The sequence below is a fragment of the Salvelinus fontinalis genome, chromosome 6 (genome assembly GCF_029448725.1).
Source record: "Salvelinus fontinalis isolate EN_2023a chromosome 6, ASM2944872v1, whole genome shotgun sequence".
Taxonomy (NCBI): domain Eukaryota; kingdom Metazoa; phylum Chordata; class Actinopteri; order Salmoniformes; family Salmonidae; genus Salvelinus; species Salvelinus fontinalis.
In genome coordinates, this window is record NC_074670.1 from 54,763,932 (window position 1) to 54,783,500 (window position 19,569).

Below are 19,569 nucleotides of genomic sequence, written 5' to 3' on the forward strand. Positions count from 1 at the left end.
AATGTGCCTTGAATGATTAATGGTACATCAATGGTCATCAGTGATTATAAATTGTCTGGATTTTTTTTTTACTGTCACTTTTTCCTCTATGCAACATTGTCGTAATAACATTAGCACTTTTATACATCTATGTAAAGAAAGAAAACGGCTGGTTTTAACGCTAACACTTTTGACTAATTACTGTTGTTCTATAACGCAGAAATTGTGCGTTTATTAGGCCGTTATAATGGCGGCTTGGGGAGCCAAAACCCCAATTCCCATCAGACTTTGCGTCCATCCTGCGTGTCTGCTCTGTATGCAAGGAGGGATGGAATTTTGGAGAGCGTTTGGAGGAAGAGAATGGTTTACTGGTTACAGTGCTGTGTTGGATAGCAGGAACCGCCGCTGCTGAAATAAAGAATAATGCGAAGACGCGGATGGACGAAGTGGAAGATGGGGCTTGGAAATCGATTAAGCAAATCAAATATTGCTTTTAAAGCATAGCATTTGGTTAGACGACAGATGGTTTTACCACGGACACAGAAACCAAAAGAAAAGGGAGATTCAGCAAGAGGTGAGAAGCCGTAGGCTATACAAGACATTTGAAACTGTAACGTTAACATTGAAAAACGTTATACACATTTGCTTAAAGTTCAAAAAATAGTTGCATTGTATTTGACAAGATTAAGGGCAGCATTCAGTTAGTTGACCTATTTGCTCTTTATCGGCATGACATTATCTTTACATAGTGTATGTTTTTAGATTGACGAAAGGTGTTCGATTGTATTCTATTTGAAATGGGTGAGGTTTTTTGTCATACAAAAGACGGTGTAGCCTGACCAGTCTTTGGTCCACGTTTCATCGACACCGATGACAGTTTACCCCTAATAGCGGTTGTCTACCTATTCGTAGGGTTTTTTCTTGCCGTTGCATTTCGGTAATGAGTTAAAAACTACCTCGGTCATTTCTTTCTAAAATGAGAGCGCTGTAGCAGGCTATAATGTTTACGCGATAAAGTGTGTGCCTAGAAAACTGGAGAAAGGTGAATAATAACATTTACCGGACATAATACATGTGTTTTAAAGTGATATACCTATTACTGTTATGCAGTATAGCGCCCACCTGTATTACAGATCTGAATAGAAACCGACACTTTAAGGTTATTGCTTTTAGTCATTATTGCATTGTGGGATAGGGAACATCGATGTAGGTAGGAAGAGAAAGGGGGTCCTCTCATTTGGAGTTTTTCCCCGTTCAGGACGGATGGGAATTATTTGCGACACAGCCACATAAGAAGGAAGAAGGATCAGTGAGTAGGCTAGAGAAACTGAACCAAACCATGCCCAGAATTGAAGTGTGAGGACCATCCGCAATGTCTTGTTAGTTACTCTGTTATAAACAAACTCCCCATTCAGCAAACTAATGCAATGCATTTTCGAAATGGGAGTGAACTGTGTAGTTGTATTGCTAGATAAAGTTGAAACTGTAATCTGATTTTTTTTTACACCAAACTGTTTATTCCAGGAAAGTGACCAGGCGCTCAATGTTTATGGACAGACCAACGCATCTCTGGCAAATGTAATGGAAACAATATCTCTGCTCCAGTTTCTCTTTGAAATGTAGCAAGGGAAACAAATAACTAACTCTCAGGGCTAATCAAGCAGTGGTTGAGTTTGAAAGTGGATGCACTCAAAGCACTGTGCCCTGTCATGCACAACACCATGTTAAAGCAACAAAACTGGAATAACACTGAGCATTCAGTCCAGCCAATGAGAAAGCCATGGAAAAAGTTAGTGGAAAATGTACAGTATAAGCCTCAATTGTGACTCTTTTTTGCCCCATATATTAAGCGACGTCTCAAAAACTGGTTTTCTTGTCCACAACCATTCTGTGTTTTCTCAGAAGGGAGCCTCAGTTTCACTTTGGCTTTATGACAACACTAAGGACAGCTGCAATCAACTTGGAAAAGCACATGTGGAGCCAACAGAATGGATATTCGATTTTACAGCTGGCCCACTCTGGGTTAAAAATGTGAGGGCAAGGAAAGCCCTATGAGGAATAGTCGGAATAGCAGTATCTCAAAATGGCCCAAACCAGTTTGCTGCAGGGTAAGCGTTTTTACTGCAGGGACTGGGTCTTCCACAAGATCCAGCACTGCATCCGGGAAAAAACGAATGGCCTGAGTGGTGTGACCACCACTCCCAGCAAGCAGTCCTCTGCCTCCGGTACTAGCGCACCCAACCCCAGCGGCAGTTCCGCAGCAGGCTCTGCGAAGGCCACCACCTGGGGGGTGTTGCTGGTGGGGGGGCCTGGGAGTGGGAAGACGGCCCTATGCACAGAGCTCCTGTGGCCCACCTCAGCCCAGGGTGCTCATCGGGGGCTGCAGCAGCAGAGTTTGGCATTCCATTTTTGCCGTGCGGACGACTCGGACACACTCTGCCTTGGCGGCTTCATCCGAGGCCTGGTGGCCCAGATCTGCCAGAGCGGCCTGGTGCCGGATTACAAGGAGAAGGTGCATGAACCAGCGGTGCAGAGCGCCCTGCAGCCCGGGGAGTGTGAGAGAAACCCCACTGAGGCTTTCAAGAGGTAAGTGAAACCTGCTACCCACCCCATTCCCTCCTCTCCCCTCCTTGCATTACCCCCACCCTCCTCTGTCCCCCTACCCATTGATGAAGTGTTTGTGTTGTTCTTTTCCCCTTATGTGGCATGCTGTGGGACTGTCCCCACTAGCCCTTGGTTGAGGAAAGGTCAGTTATTTTAAGTGGCACCAAAGCTCAGGTGGCCCCAAACGGAAGAACATACAGCTTTGAAGTGTTTGACTGACTGCCCTATATCTTATACAAGTTCAATTGGACATACAGGATTAAAAAAAAACTGTTAGACTGGGGCTTTAAAAGGGGTTTAAAGCTGTATTTTTAAACGAACTGCTATGTGTGTATGTTACTTGCACGACTTGTCTATACGACGTGATAGCCAGTGTATACTATTACACACATGGGATGGGTCAGCCAGTGTATACTATTACACACATGGGATGGGTTAGCCAGTCTATACTATTACACATATGGGATGGGTCAGCCAGTCTATACTATTACACATATGGGATGGGTCAGCCAGTCTTTACTATTACACACATGGGATGGGTCAGCCAGTGTATACTATTACACACATGGGATGGGTCAGCCAGTCTATACTATTACGCACATGGGATGGGTCAGCCAGTCTTTACTATTACACACATGGTATCGGTCAGCCAGTCTATACTATTACACACATGGGATGGGTCAGCCAGTCTATACTATTACACACATGGGATGGGTCAGCCAGTGTATACTATTTACACACATGGGATGGGTCAGCCAGTGTATACTATTACACACATGGGATGGGTCAGCCAGTCTATACTATTACACACATGGGATGGGTCAGCCAGTCTATACTATTACACACATGGGATGGGTCAGCCAGTCTATACTATTACACACATGGGATGGAATGCAGTGTTGAACACACATGCCTCATGTCTGGCCATCTGGTGATGCTTATTGCACCATCTCTACATCACACACTGGGAAAGTAGGTCAAACGTTCAGCGAGGTAAATCATTTTTAAATGGTCAACAGACTCATTGATTTCCCTTGGGTTATACACCTTTCCCATCGGAACTTGAGGAAGTAGCCCTGTGTCAGTTAGTATAGTAATAAGGCACTATTGATGCCTGGGACTTGACTGTGAACTTTGAGATTGAAGACAGGTTAACATGGGGACATGGACAACCTGTGGAAATACAGAGGTCCATTTCTGGTCAGTGTCAAAGGAATGGAATGCTTCTCACAGACTGCATCACCAACTAATCCTGGCCTAAACAAGGGTATTTCTTTACCCCTTGAGGTTTGGTTCAGACTCTGTGGACAACATACAGAATTCTTATCCAATGGAGATCACAGCCTTTTGTTTGTGGAGTAAATATGAACTCTGAAGAATTTCTTATCACCATCTCAGGTGTAAAAGTGTTGTGGATGTTGTTGTACACAAATCATTTCACGGCCCCTTGGTAATCTACTAGATGTTGTCAGGTTGCAGAACGTTGGAATGTGGAAGATCTGTAGCCAAGATCCCACAGCTTTATTTTTGCAGACTGGCATTTACAATAGGCAAAGCAAGTAATGGAGGAATATAAAAAAGTGTATTATTCTTTCAAAATGATGGTTCCCCTAATTGACTTTAGGGAAATCATTTCACAGTGGGTGAAAAACTCAACTCAGGTGTTCCAATAACTAGGCTATATTCTCGATCAATAAATGAAAAAGAGTGTGTTCATTTGTTCCATTTTTGTCATTTAGCTGATGCTCTTATCCAGAGTGACTTACAGGAGCAAATAGGGTTAAGTGTCTTGCTCAAGGGCACATCGACAGATTTTTCCACCAGTCTTGCTAAACAAGACTGGTGGAACCTTTGGCCCCCACTCAGTTTTAAATGTGAATGCCAGAGAGTTTAACCAAATTCTTTGTCCTCGTCAAAGCCAACCAATTAATAGTATGTTGATCGTAATCACCGGTTGTGTGTCAATACATTAAACCTGGTTCAGACGTTGGTTGACATCTCCATCCTATGCCCTGCCATCCTCTCCATTCACCATTGTGTGCTTTTCTAGTCACCAGAGTAAGCTTTATCTTGAATAGGATATCTTGGATAGGAACAACAGCAACATGAAAACCTGGGAGGGAGGGGATCTAACTACAATATGCTTTCCCTCTATTAATGGCCTCTACCATGTTTTGACTAGAGCACTAGCAGTGGAATTAAATTTGGCCTTGTTTGAAACTATCCAACAACATTCTCTCTCTCCCCAACATGTCTTTTTTTCCTCGGGACAAAAGAGCACACATAAATAGGTGGAATTAACTCAGTCATGTGGGCACTCTAAAAGCTGAAGGCACTGGGAAATGTGCTGAGAGGGCAGATTACTTTTTTGTTTAGGTGAGAGCTTTTGGGGTTTGTTTGTAAGTCTAATTTTCAAATGAGCGTGCAGTTGTTTGAATAACTGCCAGGCAAATCTGTACGTGGTAGCGAAGGGAGCTTGTAGAGTGTTCATGGCTTGAATCTGAAAACCCGGTTTGAGTTTCTTGGCAGAATTTTGTCTGCGTTCTTGCCTTTATGACCCTATTGCTTCGAAAGTTGATTGAGGTTTTTCCAAATGGTCTATATTTGCTCCAAATCAACATTAGCCACTTAATTGAATTGACTCATGAATTAAAATAAAAAACATTGTTAAATACATAGGCCTACAGCTAGCATAACAAGCTAATGTTCTAAAGCTTTTTACATGCAAGGACTGAAGGCGATGACAAGTTTGTTGCTAGCCTTTACAAATCACATTGACAGCAATATGCTCCTTTTCCTCTACTGTAGTTGGAGCTTCGGATGTTATTAATAACATCAACATTCATAAACTCCATAAATGATGGATAGTGATCTGGATGTATTGAAACTCTGCTGACACTTATGTTCATGGTATATGATTGTCCTAACTTCACAATCCTGTGCCATGATCATCTGATGCAATTCACCACAACATCGCCGGTATCCTGAAAATGCATCTCAACTCTGAGCTTATTTGCATGCCACAAACAGATGCAACTATGTATCTGCCTGCCATCCAAATACATTATTGTAAAGGCACAGTTCTTGTAAAGTTGGATCAGTACCTGTACTTTGTTTTTGTACTTTGTATTACTTATTGTACTTTGTAGTACTTGTTGTACTTTGCAGTACTTATTGTACTATTGCCAGAAGGTTGGGGACTGCAGAGCGGCAGTCGGGGGGAAAGAAGAGGATGCTAATGGAAGATGAAAGCGCCGCACGGCCTTCATGTGGTGCACGGCTGCGGAAGACTCACTGCAGATTAGGCCATGTTTTAAAGGATGCCGCTGTGGCGCGTCAGGCTCAGCCCCAGACAGCCAGAGAGATGGTCCCAGTGGCTGCAGCTATGACTCAGCATTCTGGAGCCAGCCCCTCTGCCCACGCCGCTTTAACTTGGCATACAGGGGCGGTGGGTATGGGAGTGGGTGTTATGACGCCAAACAGCCCAAACACGTTCATCGGATCCCCTTTGCGTGTTTGCATGACGAGCATATTAAATGTTAACTGAGCTATTGGCTGCACACATTCGGAAACGGGGAGGTCGCTAAGTGATGTGAAATGAAAGCCCCGGCAGATTTTTTTTGTGCTTTCAGAGGATGTCAATTCGGCAATGCCGTGTGGGATATGCCTTCTTCTGTCTCGCGCTGACTGGAGTGAATGGGAGGGAAGGAAGTTGCGTATGCTTTGTCTGGCACATGATGTCTTCTTGTGTGTCCTCATCAGGATGAAATACAGGAGACGCTCTCATTGTCCCCGCAGGCTGCTTCGTCAGATATTTACCACGCTGTGTGTGTACTGTGTAGCGTGTCCCAGAGTCCAATTTTAACAGGAGTATATACATATAGGAGGAGGTTAAGAAACTAAGATTTAAAGTGGGCTTTTTTAACAGAAACCGATCTGGTCTCTCTCTTGTCAGCAGGAAGCAGATTTTGCAGTCAACCTTTCCACCTGTTCTTGGTTATGGTGATACTATTTATCAAAGTGAATCTGCCTCTACTATTAAACCCCTGGATGCCGTTTTATCACTGGAGACAGTTTTATCACTCATCACTGTATTCTTTACCAAAAGATTGTCTGGACCGCTTTGAAGTCACGTAGATCACATCATTACACTATTTTTATTTACAAAGGCCTGCTCCACAAACTTCCGACTTACCTAACATCACTATTAAGATTTAAAATGAAAAGTGATCAAACCTGTTCACAGGGTTGATTAACTCCGGAGACTCCTTTGACGTCTAGGGAGTTAGGTAGATCCGTTACGTGTTGAATTATCTACAATAATGATCTACAATGCACTTTAACATTGAAGGAATTGGTGCCTCTAAGGCATTTCAGATGGATTTTAGGGAACTTTTTTACTGAAGAATGTGTCTGTTTTTTTATGATTTTGTATAGCTTTTTGTGTGTTGTTGTGTATAATAACGTCTAGTTTAATGTGTATATGAATGTGTCGGTTCATGTGTTTATTGTATTTTGATGTGTATCGTGGTGCTATATAGGATCATCTGGAAAAGAGACATTGGGTCTCAGCATTGACTCCCTGTCAAAATAAAGGTTTAATCAAATAAAAAAAAATTGGTCTGGGAGTTGGCGGGATGAAATTTCCGATCCCACTGACATTGTTGAATCACTGGCAGCCTGGCCGGGAATGCACACCTTACCACTTAGAAAGTTATATCATTTCAGGGGTTAGTGTAGGGAATAAACCTGTTTGTCATCAATCAACTATCTTAAATAGCTTAAAAGCGCAACATTTAAATACATTTTCTGGTTATGCCAAATTGGACTCGTGTTTAGTTTTTTTTGCTTTGTTTGAAATAGATGAATTCCAAAGCACAAAATAAGTTGTTTTTGTGTAGGTTATTGAATTGTATAGGCTAACCATGTAACGGCAGTCCTCCTCCTCTTCATCTGAAGAGGAGGAGTATTGAGGGAACCAAGGCACAGCGTAGTGAAATGACATATTTTATTAACGAAAACACGAACTTGACTAAACTAACAAAACAATAAACGGTGTAGACAGACCTAGACGACGAACTTACATAAAACAAGAAGAACGCACGAATAGGAAACATAAGCTACACAAACCGAACAAACTGTAAACAGTCCCGTATGGTGCAAACAATTACACAGACACGGAAGACAATCACCCACAACGAACACTGTGACAACGCCTACCTAAATATGACTCTTAATTAGAGGAACGCCAAACACCTGCCTCTAATTAAGAGCCATACCAGGCAACCCAAAAACCAACATAGAAACAGAAAACATAGAATGCCCACCCAAACTCACGTCCTGACCAACTAACACATATAACAAACTAACAGAAATAGGTCAGGAACGTGACATAACCCCCCCCATAAGGTGCGAACTCCGGGCGCACCAGCACAAAGTCTAGGGGAGGGTCTGGGTGGGCATCTGACCACGGTGGTGGCTCAGGCTCCGGGCGAGGTCCCCACCCCACCATAATCCATCCTAGCCTCCATCTCCCCCTAAAAATGTCCACCCTCATTCTACCCCCACAAAATCCTCTTGGTAACATCACTGACAGGGACAACACCGGGACAGAGAGATAGATCAAGACAGAGGGATAGCACAAGACAGAGGGATAGATCAGAATATAGAGGTAGCTCAGGATAGAGAGGGAGATCAGGATAGAGGGGCAACTCCGGACTGAAGGGCAGCTCCGGACAGAGAGACAGCTCTGGACTGAGGGGCAGTTCTGGGTATATAGCCGTTTCTGGCTGAAGGGCAGCTCATGGCTGACTGACGAATCTGGACGCTCATGGCAGGCTGACGGCTCTCGACGCTCATGGCTGGCTGACGGCTCTCGACGCTCATGGCTGGCTGACGGCTCTGGACGCTCATGGCTCACTGACGGCTCTCGACGCTCATGGCTGGCTGACGGCTCTCGACGCTCATGGCTGGCTGACGGCTCTGGACGCTCATGGCTCGCTGGCGGCTCTGGCTGCTCATGGCTCGCTGGCGGCTCTGGCAGATCCTGTCTGGTTGGCGGCTCTGGCAGATCCTGTCTGGTTGGCGGCTCTGGCAGATCCTGTCTGGTTGGCGACTCTGGCAGATCCTGTCTGGTTGGCGACTCTGGCAGATCCTGTCTGGTTGGCGACTCTGGCAGATCCTGTCTGGTTGGCGACTCTGGCAGATCCTGTCTGGCGGGCGGCTCTAGCGGCTCCTGTCTGGCGGGCGGCTCTAGCGGCTCCTGTCTGGCGGACGGCTCTAGCGGCTCCTGTCTGGCGGACGGCTCTGTAGGCTCATGGCAGACGGGCGGCTTTGCAGGCTCATGGCAGACGGGCGGCTTTGCAGGCTCATTGCAGACGGATGGCTCAGACGGCGCTGGGGAGACGGATGGCTCAGATGGCGCTGGGGAGACGGTTGGCTCAGATGGCGCTGGGGAGACGGATGGCTCTGGCCGGATAAGGCGCACTGTAGACCTGGTGCGTGGTGCCGGAACTGGAGGCACCGGGCTAAGGACACGCACCTTCATGCTAGTGCGGGGAGCAGGGACAGGGCACACTGGACTCTCAAAGCCCACTCTATACCTGGTGCGTGGTACCGGCACTGGTGGCACCGGGCTGAGGGCAAGCACATCAGGATTAGTAGGGGGAGAAGAAACAGTGTGTACAGGGCTCTGGAGACGCACAGGAGGCTTAGTGCGTGGTGCCGGAACTGGAGGCACCGAACTGGATACACGCACTACAGGGAGAGTGCATGGAGGAGGAACAGGGCTCTGGAAACGCACTGGTAGCCTAGTGCGTAGTGTAGGCACTGTAGGTACTAGGCTGGGGCGGGGAGGTGGCGCCGGAAATACCGGACCGTGCAGGCGTACTGGCTCTCTTGAGCATTGAGCCTGCCCAACCTTACCAGGTTGAATGCTCCCGGTCGCCCGACCAGTGCGGGGAGGTGGAATAACCCGCACCGGGCTATGTAGGCAAACCGGGGAAACCATGCGTTACCAGGTGTCATGTATGCCGGCCCGAGGAGACGCACTGGATACCAGATGCGTTGAGCCGGCCTCATGACACCTGGCTCAATGCCCAATCTAGCCCTACCAGTGCGGGGAGGTGGAATAACCCGCACTGGGCTATGCACTCGTACAGGAGACACCGTGCGCTCTACTGCGTAACACGGCGCCTGCCCGTACTCCCGCTCTCCACGGTAAGCCTGGGAAGTGGGCGCAGGTCTCCTACCTGCCCTTGGCCCACTAACTCTTAGCCCCCCCCCAAGAAATGTTTGGGTGTTACTCACGGGCTTTTTGGGCTTCCGTGCAAGACGCGTCCCCTCATAACTCCGGTTCCTCTCTCTCTTCTCCTCCGCTCTCCGAACTGCCTCCAGCTGTTCCCATGGACGGTGATTCACTTTAGTCCATGGTCCTTCTCCGTTAAATACTTGCTCCCAACTCCACAAGTCCTGTATACTCTCCCGTTGCTCGAAATTCCGCTGCTTGGTTCTGGATTGGTGGGTGATTCTGTAACGGCAGTCCTCCTCCTCTTCATCTGAAGAGGAGGAGTATTGAGGGAACCAAGGCGCAGCGTAGTGAAATGACATATTTTATTAACGAAAACACGAACTTGACTAAACTAACAAAACAATAAACGGTGTAGACAGACCTAGACGACGAACTTACATAAAACAAGAAGAACGCACGAATAGGAAACATAAGCTACACAAACCGAACAAACCGTAAACAGTCCCGTATGGTGCAAACAATTACACAGACACGGAAGACAATCACCCACAACGAACACTGTGACAACGCCTACCTAAATATGACTCTTAATTAGAGGAACGCCAAACACCTGCCTCTAATTAAGAGCCATACCAGGCAACCCAAAAACCAACATAGAAACAGAAAACATAGAATGCCCACCCAAACTCACGTCCTGACCAACTAACACATATAACAAACTAACAGAAATAGGTCAGGAACGTGACAAACCACTCCTGTCTTTACCTTGTATTGCATGAACTGTCTATAGAGCACTGTTTATGACAGCTCTAGACCTCTCCCTTTTCTAGGATGTCCATTACCTCATTACCAGATTCCCCTTTTGTCTGTCTGTAAGGCAACTAATTTGCTGTTTTCACCTTGAGTCAAGTTACTGCTAAGTTGTAGCCAACCAATTTGCCGTTTTCACCTTGAGTCAAGTTACTGCTAAGTTGTAGCCAACTAATTTGCCGTTTTCACCTTGAGTCAAGTTACTGCTAAGTTGTAGCCAACTAATTTGCCGTTTTCACCTTGAGTCAAGTTACTGCTAAGTTGTAGCCAACTAATTTGCCGTTTTCACCTTGAGTACTGCTAAGTTGTAGTAGCTATTAATACATACATTTAGTCTTCCTTCTTGAGGATTTGTTTAAAACATTCAGTAAATCCAGTCAACCAATCCATTACTCCTTGTTACTGCAGGGAGGAGGGGCTAATCCCATGGAGATATGAATTGTGGGCAGAATAGCTTTATGCCAAAAAAGATCTTGATAAACTGTGCAGTTCATCAGAAAATCTCAGAAATGGTGTTCTACTTGCAGAGACTTGTGGGTTGTGGAGATGCAGTTGTTTGAGCTTTAGAAATGTTTGGACTTTGTTCTGCAGCACCAGTTGACATGACTGACATCCCCATTGCTTTATACTATAAATGCTTTGCTGTACTTTCTTTACTCCTCTTCGACAAAATGCTAGTATTGTTCATTCCAGCATAGTTACCAATTCACCTCTGTATACATACAGTGTGAAAAGTCCTTTTTATGAAGCATTCAGCTGAAGTCTCCTAATAGTAATGGTGTCTTTTTGTAGGCACCAATGGAGGCTCCGCCATGGCTCGTTGGCCAAAGCCTATGGGGGAAATAACGTTTTTTGGGGGAGTAAATGTAGAATCTAAGGTCTGCGGTAAACACAGGCTTAGGACATCTTATACGTGTTCTATGAGATCATCTTCATTAGCTAACGTCACTTTTTGTGAATTTTGAAGCATTTATGTAATCAAAACAAGCATCATTCATAAAGCTCATGGTAACTGACTGATATTAACTCATAGAACAAAACGTATAAGATCTCCCAAGCCTGTGTTTACAACAGACATTATTTTCTGCATTTAAGTATTTGCTTAATAGATTCTCGTTGGTTTTGTTTTGTAGTCTTTGACCAATGACAAGCTGAGAAAACAAGTACAGTACCAGTCAAAAGTTTGGACACACCTATTCATTCAAGGGTTATTCTTTATTTTTTACTATTTGCTACATTGTAAAATAACAGTGAAGACATCAAACTATGTTATTTAAAAAAATATATATATATTTCACCTTTATTTAGCCAAGTAGGCCAGTTGAGAACAGGTTCTCATTTACAACTGCGACCTGGCCAAGATAGAGCAAAGCAGTGCGACAAAAACCACAACACAGAGTTACACATAAACAAATGTACAGTCAATAACACAATATCAGTATTTTTTTTTGTATCTATGTACAGTGTGCGCAAATAATGAAGAGTAGGGAGGTAGGCAATACATAGGTCATAGAGGTGAAATAATTACAATTTAGCACTAACACTGGAGTGATAGATGTGCAGATGATGATGTGCAAGTAGAGATACTGGGGTGCAAAAAAGCAAGAGGGTAAGTAATAATATGGGGATGAGGTAGTTGGGTGTGGTATTTACAGATTGGCTGTGTACTGTACAGGTACAGTGGGGGAGATATAAGACTCCAGCTTCAGTGATTTTTGGAATTAGTTCCAGTCATTGGCAGCAGAGAACTGGAAGGAAAGGCAGCCAAAATAAGTATTGGCTTTGGGGATGACCAGTGAAATACACCTGCTGGATCGTGTGCTACGGGTGGGTGTTGCTATGGTGACCAGTGAGCTGAGATAAGGTGGGGCTTTACCTAGCAAAGACTTATAGATGACCTGGAGCCAGTGGGTTTGGCGACGAATATGTAGTGAGGGCCAGCCAATGAGAGAATACATGTCGCAGTGGTGGGTAGTATATGGGGCTTTGGTGACAAAATGGATGGCACTGTGATAGACTACATCCAGTTTGCTGAGTAGAGTGTTGGGGGCTATTTTGTAAATGACATCGCCGAAGTCAAGGATCGGTAGGATAGTCCGTTTTACGAGGGTATGTTTGGCAGTATGAGTGAAGGAGGCTTTGTTGCGAAATAGGACGCCGATTCTAGATTTAATTTTGGATTGGAGATGTTTAATGTGAGTCTGGAAGGAGAGTTTACAGTCTAACCAGACACCTATGTATTTGTAGCTGTCTACATATTCTAGGTCAGAACCGTCCAGGGTAGTGATGCTAGTCGGGCGGGAGGGTGCGGGCAGCAATCGGTTGAAGAGCATGCACTTAGTTTTACTTAGTTTTAAAAGCAGTTTGAGGCCACGGAAGGAGTGTTATATGGCGTTGAAGCACATTTGGAGGTTTGTTAGCACAGTGTCCAAAGAAGGACCAGATGTATACAGAATGGTGTCGTCTGCGTAGAGGTGGATCAGAGAATCACCAGCAGCAAGAGCGACATCATTGTCTGCCGATAAGAATGCGGTGATTGACAGTCGAAAGCCTTGGCCAGGTCAATAAAGATGGCTGCACAGTACTGTCTGTTTTATCGATGGCGGTTATGATATTATGTAGGACCTTGAACGTGGCTGAGGTTCACCCATGACCAGCTCGGAAACCAGATTGCAAAGTGAAGAAGGTACCGTGGGACCGAAATGGTCGGTGATCTGTTTGTTAACTTGGCTTTCAAAGATTTTAGAAAGGCAGGGCAGGATGGATATAGGTCTGTAACAGTTTATTTCTAGAGTGTCTCCCCCTTTGAAGAGGGGGATGACCGCGGCAGCTTTCCAATCTTTGGGGATCTCAGACAATACGAAAGTGAGGTTGAACAGGCTAGTAATAGGGGTTGCAACAATTTCGGCTGATAATTTTAGAAAGAGAGGGTCCAGATCGTCTATTCCAGCTGATTTGTAGGGATCCAGATTTTACAGCTCTTTCAGAACATCAGCTGTCTGGATTTGGGTGAAGGAGAAGCGGGGCTATCTCTGCAGTAGATTGCATCTCCGCCCACTTTGGCAGTTCTATCTTATTGGAACATGTTATGGTTAGGGATGGACATTTCAGGATTTTTGGTGGCCTTCCTAAGCCAGGATTCAGACACTGCTAGGACACCCGAGTTGGAGGAGTATGCTAAAGCAGTGAATAAAACAAAATTAGGGAGGAGGCTTCTAATGTTAACATGCATGAAACCAAGGATTTTACAGTTACAGAAGTTAACAAATGAGATCGCCTGGGGAATGGGAGTGATGCTGGGGGCTGCCGGGCCTGGGTTAACCTCTACATCACCAGAGACCAGATGAGGAGTAGGATAAGAGTACGGCTGAAAGGCTATAAGAAGTGGTCGCCTAGTGCATTCGGAACAGCGAGTAAAAGGAGCAGATTTCTGGGTGCGGAAGAATAGATTCAAGGTGTGATGTACAGACAAGGGTATGGTAGGATGTGAGTACAGTGGAGGTAAACCTAGGCATTGAGTGACGATGAGAGAGGTTTTGTCTCTAGAGACACCATTTAAGCCAGGTGACGTCACTGCATGTGTGGGGGGTGGAGCAAAAGGGCTAGCTAACTGATATTGAGCATGGCTGGAGGCTCTTCAGTGAAATAAGACAAAAATCACTAACCAATATAGCAATAGACAAGGCATATTGACATCAGGGAGAGGCATGTGTAGCCGAGTGATCAGAGCTTGCGGTAGGAATCCGGAGATGTGGTAGAGAAAAAGCAGTCCGATACGCTCTGGGTTGATATCGCGCTGTGCAGACTGGCAGGAATTGACCTGGCTGAGGCTGGCTGATGTCCGCGTTAACGGTAAATAGCGCTAGCAGTGGCTAACTGACTAGTAGCTAGTTAGTTGGCTAGCTTCTGATGGGGGTTCTGGTTCTAAAGTATAAAAAAATAGCAGATCCATACCACATTGGGTGAACAGTTTCATTTCATTCATATAACGTCTTCGTATCTCAAATCATTGTCATGTGGTTAATAAAAATTATATCCAAATCTAAATGAAAATGGTAAACCTAAATAGTAACTTTTATTGTCATTGCCAACTATGTAGAAATACCCTATAAAGCCAAAAAATAAAAACATTGCAGCCTGCAGATAGAAAATATCCTGATAAAAATGAATATCCTATAAATCACATTTCCTATCATGGCCTGTCTGCAACTAACTTGAAACGTATCAACTATTAACTTGGGTCTGGCCTGAAGCTTGCACTAGCAAACTTGCAACATTGTATAAAATATTCTGGGCCCTCAGAGTTTCCCGCTCCAATGAGCTCAGGACAAACACAGCTGTAGGCTAATTTGCTCAAGGGATAAGAAGTAATCAGGTATGCCTATTTTATGTTGTTCCCACTGGATCAGAGCATGACATTTTTTCCTTTGACGCTGAGTGGTTATCGAAATATGGAAAGATTCTTCAAATACATTGAAGAACTATTGGAAATCTCAATGGATGTTAAAACAGAATTTGTTTGCTTGCTGTTTGAGGTGAAGAAAACATTACTTTGAGAAGCTCCACAGCTCATTAGTAGTGGTGCGTTAAGCCAAATCAGAAATACTATTAGATTCCAAAATGGGCACATTTATATTCCTACATTTGCGCGCAGGCCAGGTAGCCTATGAACCTACTTCTATGCATAATCAGGTGCGCATCCTTACTCAACATCGACAGGCGCACATTAATATGGAGTTGGTCCCCCTTTGCTGCTATAATAGTCTCCACTCTTCTGGGAAGGCTTTCCACTAGATGTTGGAACATCGCTGCAGGGACTTGATGTCGGGCACTGATGATGGGCGATTAGGCCTGGCTCACAGTCGGCCTTCCAATTCATCCCAAAAGTGTTCGATGGGGTTGAGATCAGGGCTGTGCAGGCCAGTCAAGTTCTTCCACACCAATCTCGACAAGCCATTTCTGTATGGACCTCATTTTGTGCACAGGGCATTATCATGCTGAAACAGGACAGGGCCTTTCCCAAATTTGGAAGCACGGAATCGTCTAGAATGTCATTGTATGCTGCAGCTTTAAGATGTCCTTTCACTGGAATAAATGGGCCCGAACCATGAAAACAGCCCCAGGTCATTATTCCTCCTACACCAAACTTTACACCCGCCAAACCCAGTTTCGTCTGCCAGACTGCCAGATGGTGAAGTGTGTTTCATCACTCCAGAGAATGCGTTTCCACTGCTCCAGAGTCAAATGGCTTTACATCACTCACGCCCATGCTTGGCATTGCGCATGGTGATCTTAGGCTTGTGTGCGGCTGCTCGGTCATGGAAACCCATTTCATTAAGCTCCCGACGAACAGTTCTTGTGCTGATGTTGTTTCCAGAGGCGGTTTGGAACTCAGCAGTTAGTGTTGCAACCGAGGACAGACGATTTTTACGCGCTTCAGCACTCGGCAGTCCCGTTCTGTGAGCTTGTGTGGCCTACCACTTCGCGCCTGACTCGTTGTTGCTCCTAGACGTTTCCACTTCAAAATAATAGCACTTACAGTTGACCGGGGTAGCTCTAGCAGGGCAGAAATTTGACAAACTGACTTGTTGTAAAGGTGGCGTCCACATTGAAAGTCACTGAGCTCTTCAGTACGGGCCATTCTACTGCTAATGTTTGTCTATGGAGATTGCATGGCTGTTTGCTCGATTTTATACATCTGTCAGCAACAGGTGTGGCTGAAATAGTTGAATACACTCATTTGAAGGGGTGTCCACATACTTTTGTATATATAGTGTATTTAATGGGGAATTGATGGACACTAACAATCAAATGCAAACAATTCACACAATGAAGTTATGAAAAAAAGAATGTGCACAAATTGGCGGGAGAGAGCGCGTCTGGAGAGAGACGTGCATTGTGCATCTTAGACGCACGCCCTTTCTTCTTGTACTGTGCCATCCCTGCGGCCACGGCAATGGATTATTTCACAGAGATGGGCACAAATAAGACAGGTGTCTCGTGTGCCATATATATATATATTTTGATTAAATAAAACATTTCTCATATATATACACACACTACCCCATAATGACAAAGCGAAAGCAGGTTTTTAGACATTTTTTAAATTGTATAATTAAAAAAAAACTGAAATACCTTAATTACATAAGTATTCAGACCGTTTGCTATGAGACTCGAAATTGAGCTCAGGTGCATCCTGTTTCCATTGATCATCTTTGAGATGTTTCTACCACTTGATTGGAGTCCACCTGTGGTAAATTCAATTGATTGGGCATGATTTGGAAAGGCACACAGCTGTCTATATAAGGTCCCACAGTTGACAGTACATATCAGAGCAAAGCCACGAGGTCGAAGGAATTGTCCGTAGAGCTCAGAGACAGGATTGTGTCGATGCACAGATCTGGGGAAGGGTACCAAAAAAATTCCGCAGCATTGAATGTCCCCAAGAACACAGTGGCCTCCATCATTCTTAAACGGAAGAAGTTTGGAACCAACAAGACTCTTCCTAGAGCTGGCCACCCTGCCAAACTGAGCAATTGGGGGAGAAGGGCCTTGGTCAGGGAGGTGACTAAGAACCCAATGGTCATGCTGAAAGAGCTCCAGTTCCTCTGTGGAGATGGGAGAACCTACCAGAAGGACAACCATCTCTGTAGCACTCCACCAATTAGGCCTTCATGGTAGAGTGGCCAGACGGAAGCCACTCCTCAGTAAAAGGCACATGACAGCTCGCTTGGAGTTTGCCAAAAGGCACCTAAAGACTCTCAGACCATGAGAAACAAGATTCTTTGGTCTGAATCCCAAGTGTAACGTAAGTGGTGGAAAAAGTACCCAAATGTCATGTTTGAATAAAAGTATACATACCTTGATAGAAAGTTACTCAAGTAAAAGTGAAAGTCACCCAGTAAAATCCTACTTGAGTAAAAGTCTAAAAGTATTGGGTTGTAAATATACTAAAGTATCAAAAGTAAAAGTATAAATCATTTCAAATTCCTTATATTAAGCAAAGCAGACAGCACCATTTTCTTGTTTTAAACATTTCTGGATAGCCAGGGGAACACTCCAACACTCAGACATCATTTACAAAAGATGCATTTGTGTTTAGTGAGTCTGCCAGATCAGAGACAGTAGGGAGGACCATGTGTTCTCTTGATAAGTACATGAATTGGATCATTTTCCTGTCCTGCTAACCATTCAACATGTAATGAGTACTTTTGGTTGTCAAGAAAATGTATGGAGTAAAAAGTACATTTTCTTTTGGAATGTAGTGAAGTAAGAGTACAAGTTGTCAAAAATATAAATAGTAAGGTAAAGATACCCCCAAAAACTACTTCAGTTGTACTTCATTTTTTTTAACTTAAGTGCTTTACACTACTGCGTAACATCTGGAGAAAACCTGGCACCATCCCTACGGTGAAGCATGGTGGTGGCAGCATTTTCTTCTTCTTCATTTTAGTCATTTAGCAGACACTTTTATCCAGAGCAACTTACATGAGCAATTAGGGTTAAGTGCCTTGCACAAAGGCACATCGGCGGATTTTTCACCTAGTCAGCTCAGGGATTCAAACCAGAGACCATTCAGGTTACTGGCCCAATGCTCTTACCCGCTAGGCTACCCACACAGTCCAGTCAGGATCGAGGGAAAGATGAACAGAGCAAAGTACAGAGAGATCCTTGATGAAAACTTGCTCCCTAGCACTCAGGAACTCAAACTGGGGCATAAATTCACCTTCCAACAGGACATCGACCCTAAGCACACAGCCAAGACAACGCAGGAGTGGCTTCGGGACAAGTCCTTGTGTGGCCCAGCCAAAGCCCGGACTTGAACCCGATCGAACATCTCAGGAGAGACCTGAAAATAGCTTTGCAGCAACACTCCCCATCCAACCTGACAAAGGTTGAGAGGATCTGCAGAGACAAATGTGAGAAACTCACCAAATACAGGTGTGCCGAACTTGTAACTTCATACCCAAGAAGACTTGAGGCTGTAATCACTGCCAAAGGTGCTTGAACAAAGTACTAAGGAAATGGTCTGAATAATTATGAAAAATTTGATATTCCATTTTTTATTTTTAATACATTTGGAACATTAAAAAAAAACAAAAAAAACTGTTTTTGCTTTGTCATAATGGGGTAGTGTGCAGATTGATGAGGGGAAAATACTATTTAATCAATTTTAGAATAAGGCTGTAGCGTAATAAAATGTAGAGAAGTAAAGTGGTCTGAATTCCTTTCTGAATGCACTGTGTGTACATATATATAGTGCTGCTTAAAAGTATGTGAATCCTACAGGGCTGGTCATTATTTTGCTATAAAATATTAAAATAAACATTAAATCCTTATCCAAACCCCAATTCGTAATACATTCCAAGTAAATGACAGAAACTATTTTTTAAATACATTTTCATTGTTTATTTAACAAAATAGGTTTATTTAACAGAAACTCAGATTTGATATGTTCAAAAAATGTGAACCCCTTCAGTCAATAGCTTGTGGCACCTCCATTTAGCAGCGATAATTTAGAGTAAATGTCTCCTATAGCCAGCATTCGGTCTCTGACAAATGTTTTGAGGGATTTTTGCCTACTCCTCCTTATAGAACTCAGCCAATTGAGGTTTGAGGGGTGTCTGGCATGAACTGCCCTCTTCAGGTCCAGCCACAGCATCTTGATTGGATTTAGGTCAGGACTTTGACTCGGCCAATCCAAAACTTCTTTCTCCAGAGACGTTCCTTGGTAGATTTGCTTGACAGCTTTGAGTCGTTGTCTTGTTGGAAAACCTTATTTTCATCCCCAGCTTTAGCTCCTTGACTGATGGCATGACGTTCTGTTCAAGAATATCCTGGTATACCTCAGAATTCATGGTTCCCTTGACGATGTGGAGTCATACAGGTCCAGAGGAGGAAAAGCAGCTGAGATCTTGACATTCCCA

At 44.3% G+C, this 19,569-nt stretch overlaps 1 protein-coding gene across 2 annotated transcripts in view; it reads left to right on the forward strand.

Annotated features, from left to right (window-relative positions):
• Positions 1-281: 281 nt before the first annotated feature.
• The window catches only part of ankrd50 (ankyrin repeat domain 50), a 44,111-nt gene continuing 24,823 nt past the window's right edge, over positions 282-19,569 (forward strand). The window contains exons 1-2 of one of the 2 annotated variants that reach the window (XM_055927167.1): positions 282-553; positions 1,504-2,565. In XM_055927167.1, coding sequence (XP_055783142.1) covers positions 2,063-2,565 — 503 coding nt within the window. In that variant the 5' untranslated portion in view covers positions 282-553; positions 1,504-2,062. Of the gene's footprint in view, positions 554-1,503; positions 2,566-19,569 lie in introns of those variants that run through there. The other variant, XM_055927169.1, reaches the window with a different exon arrangement.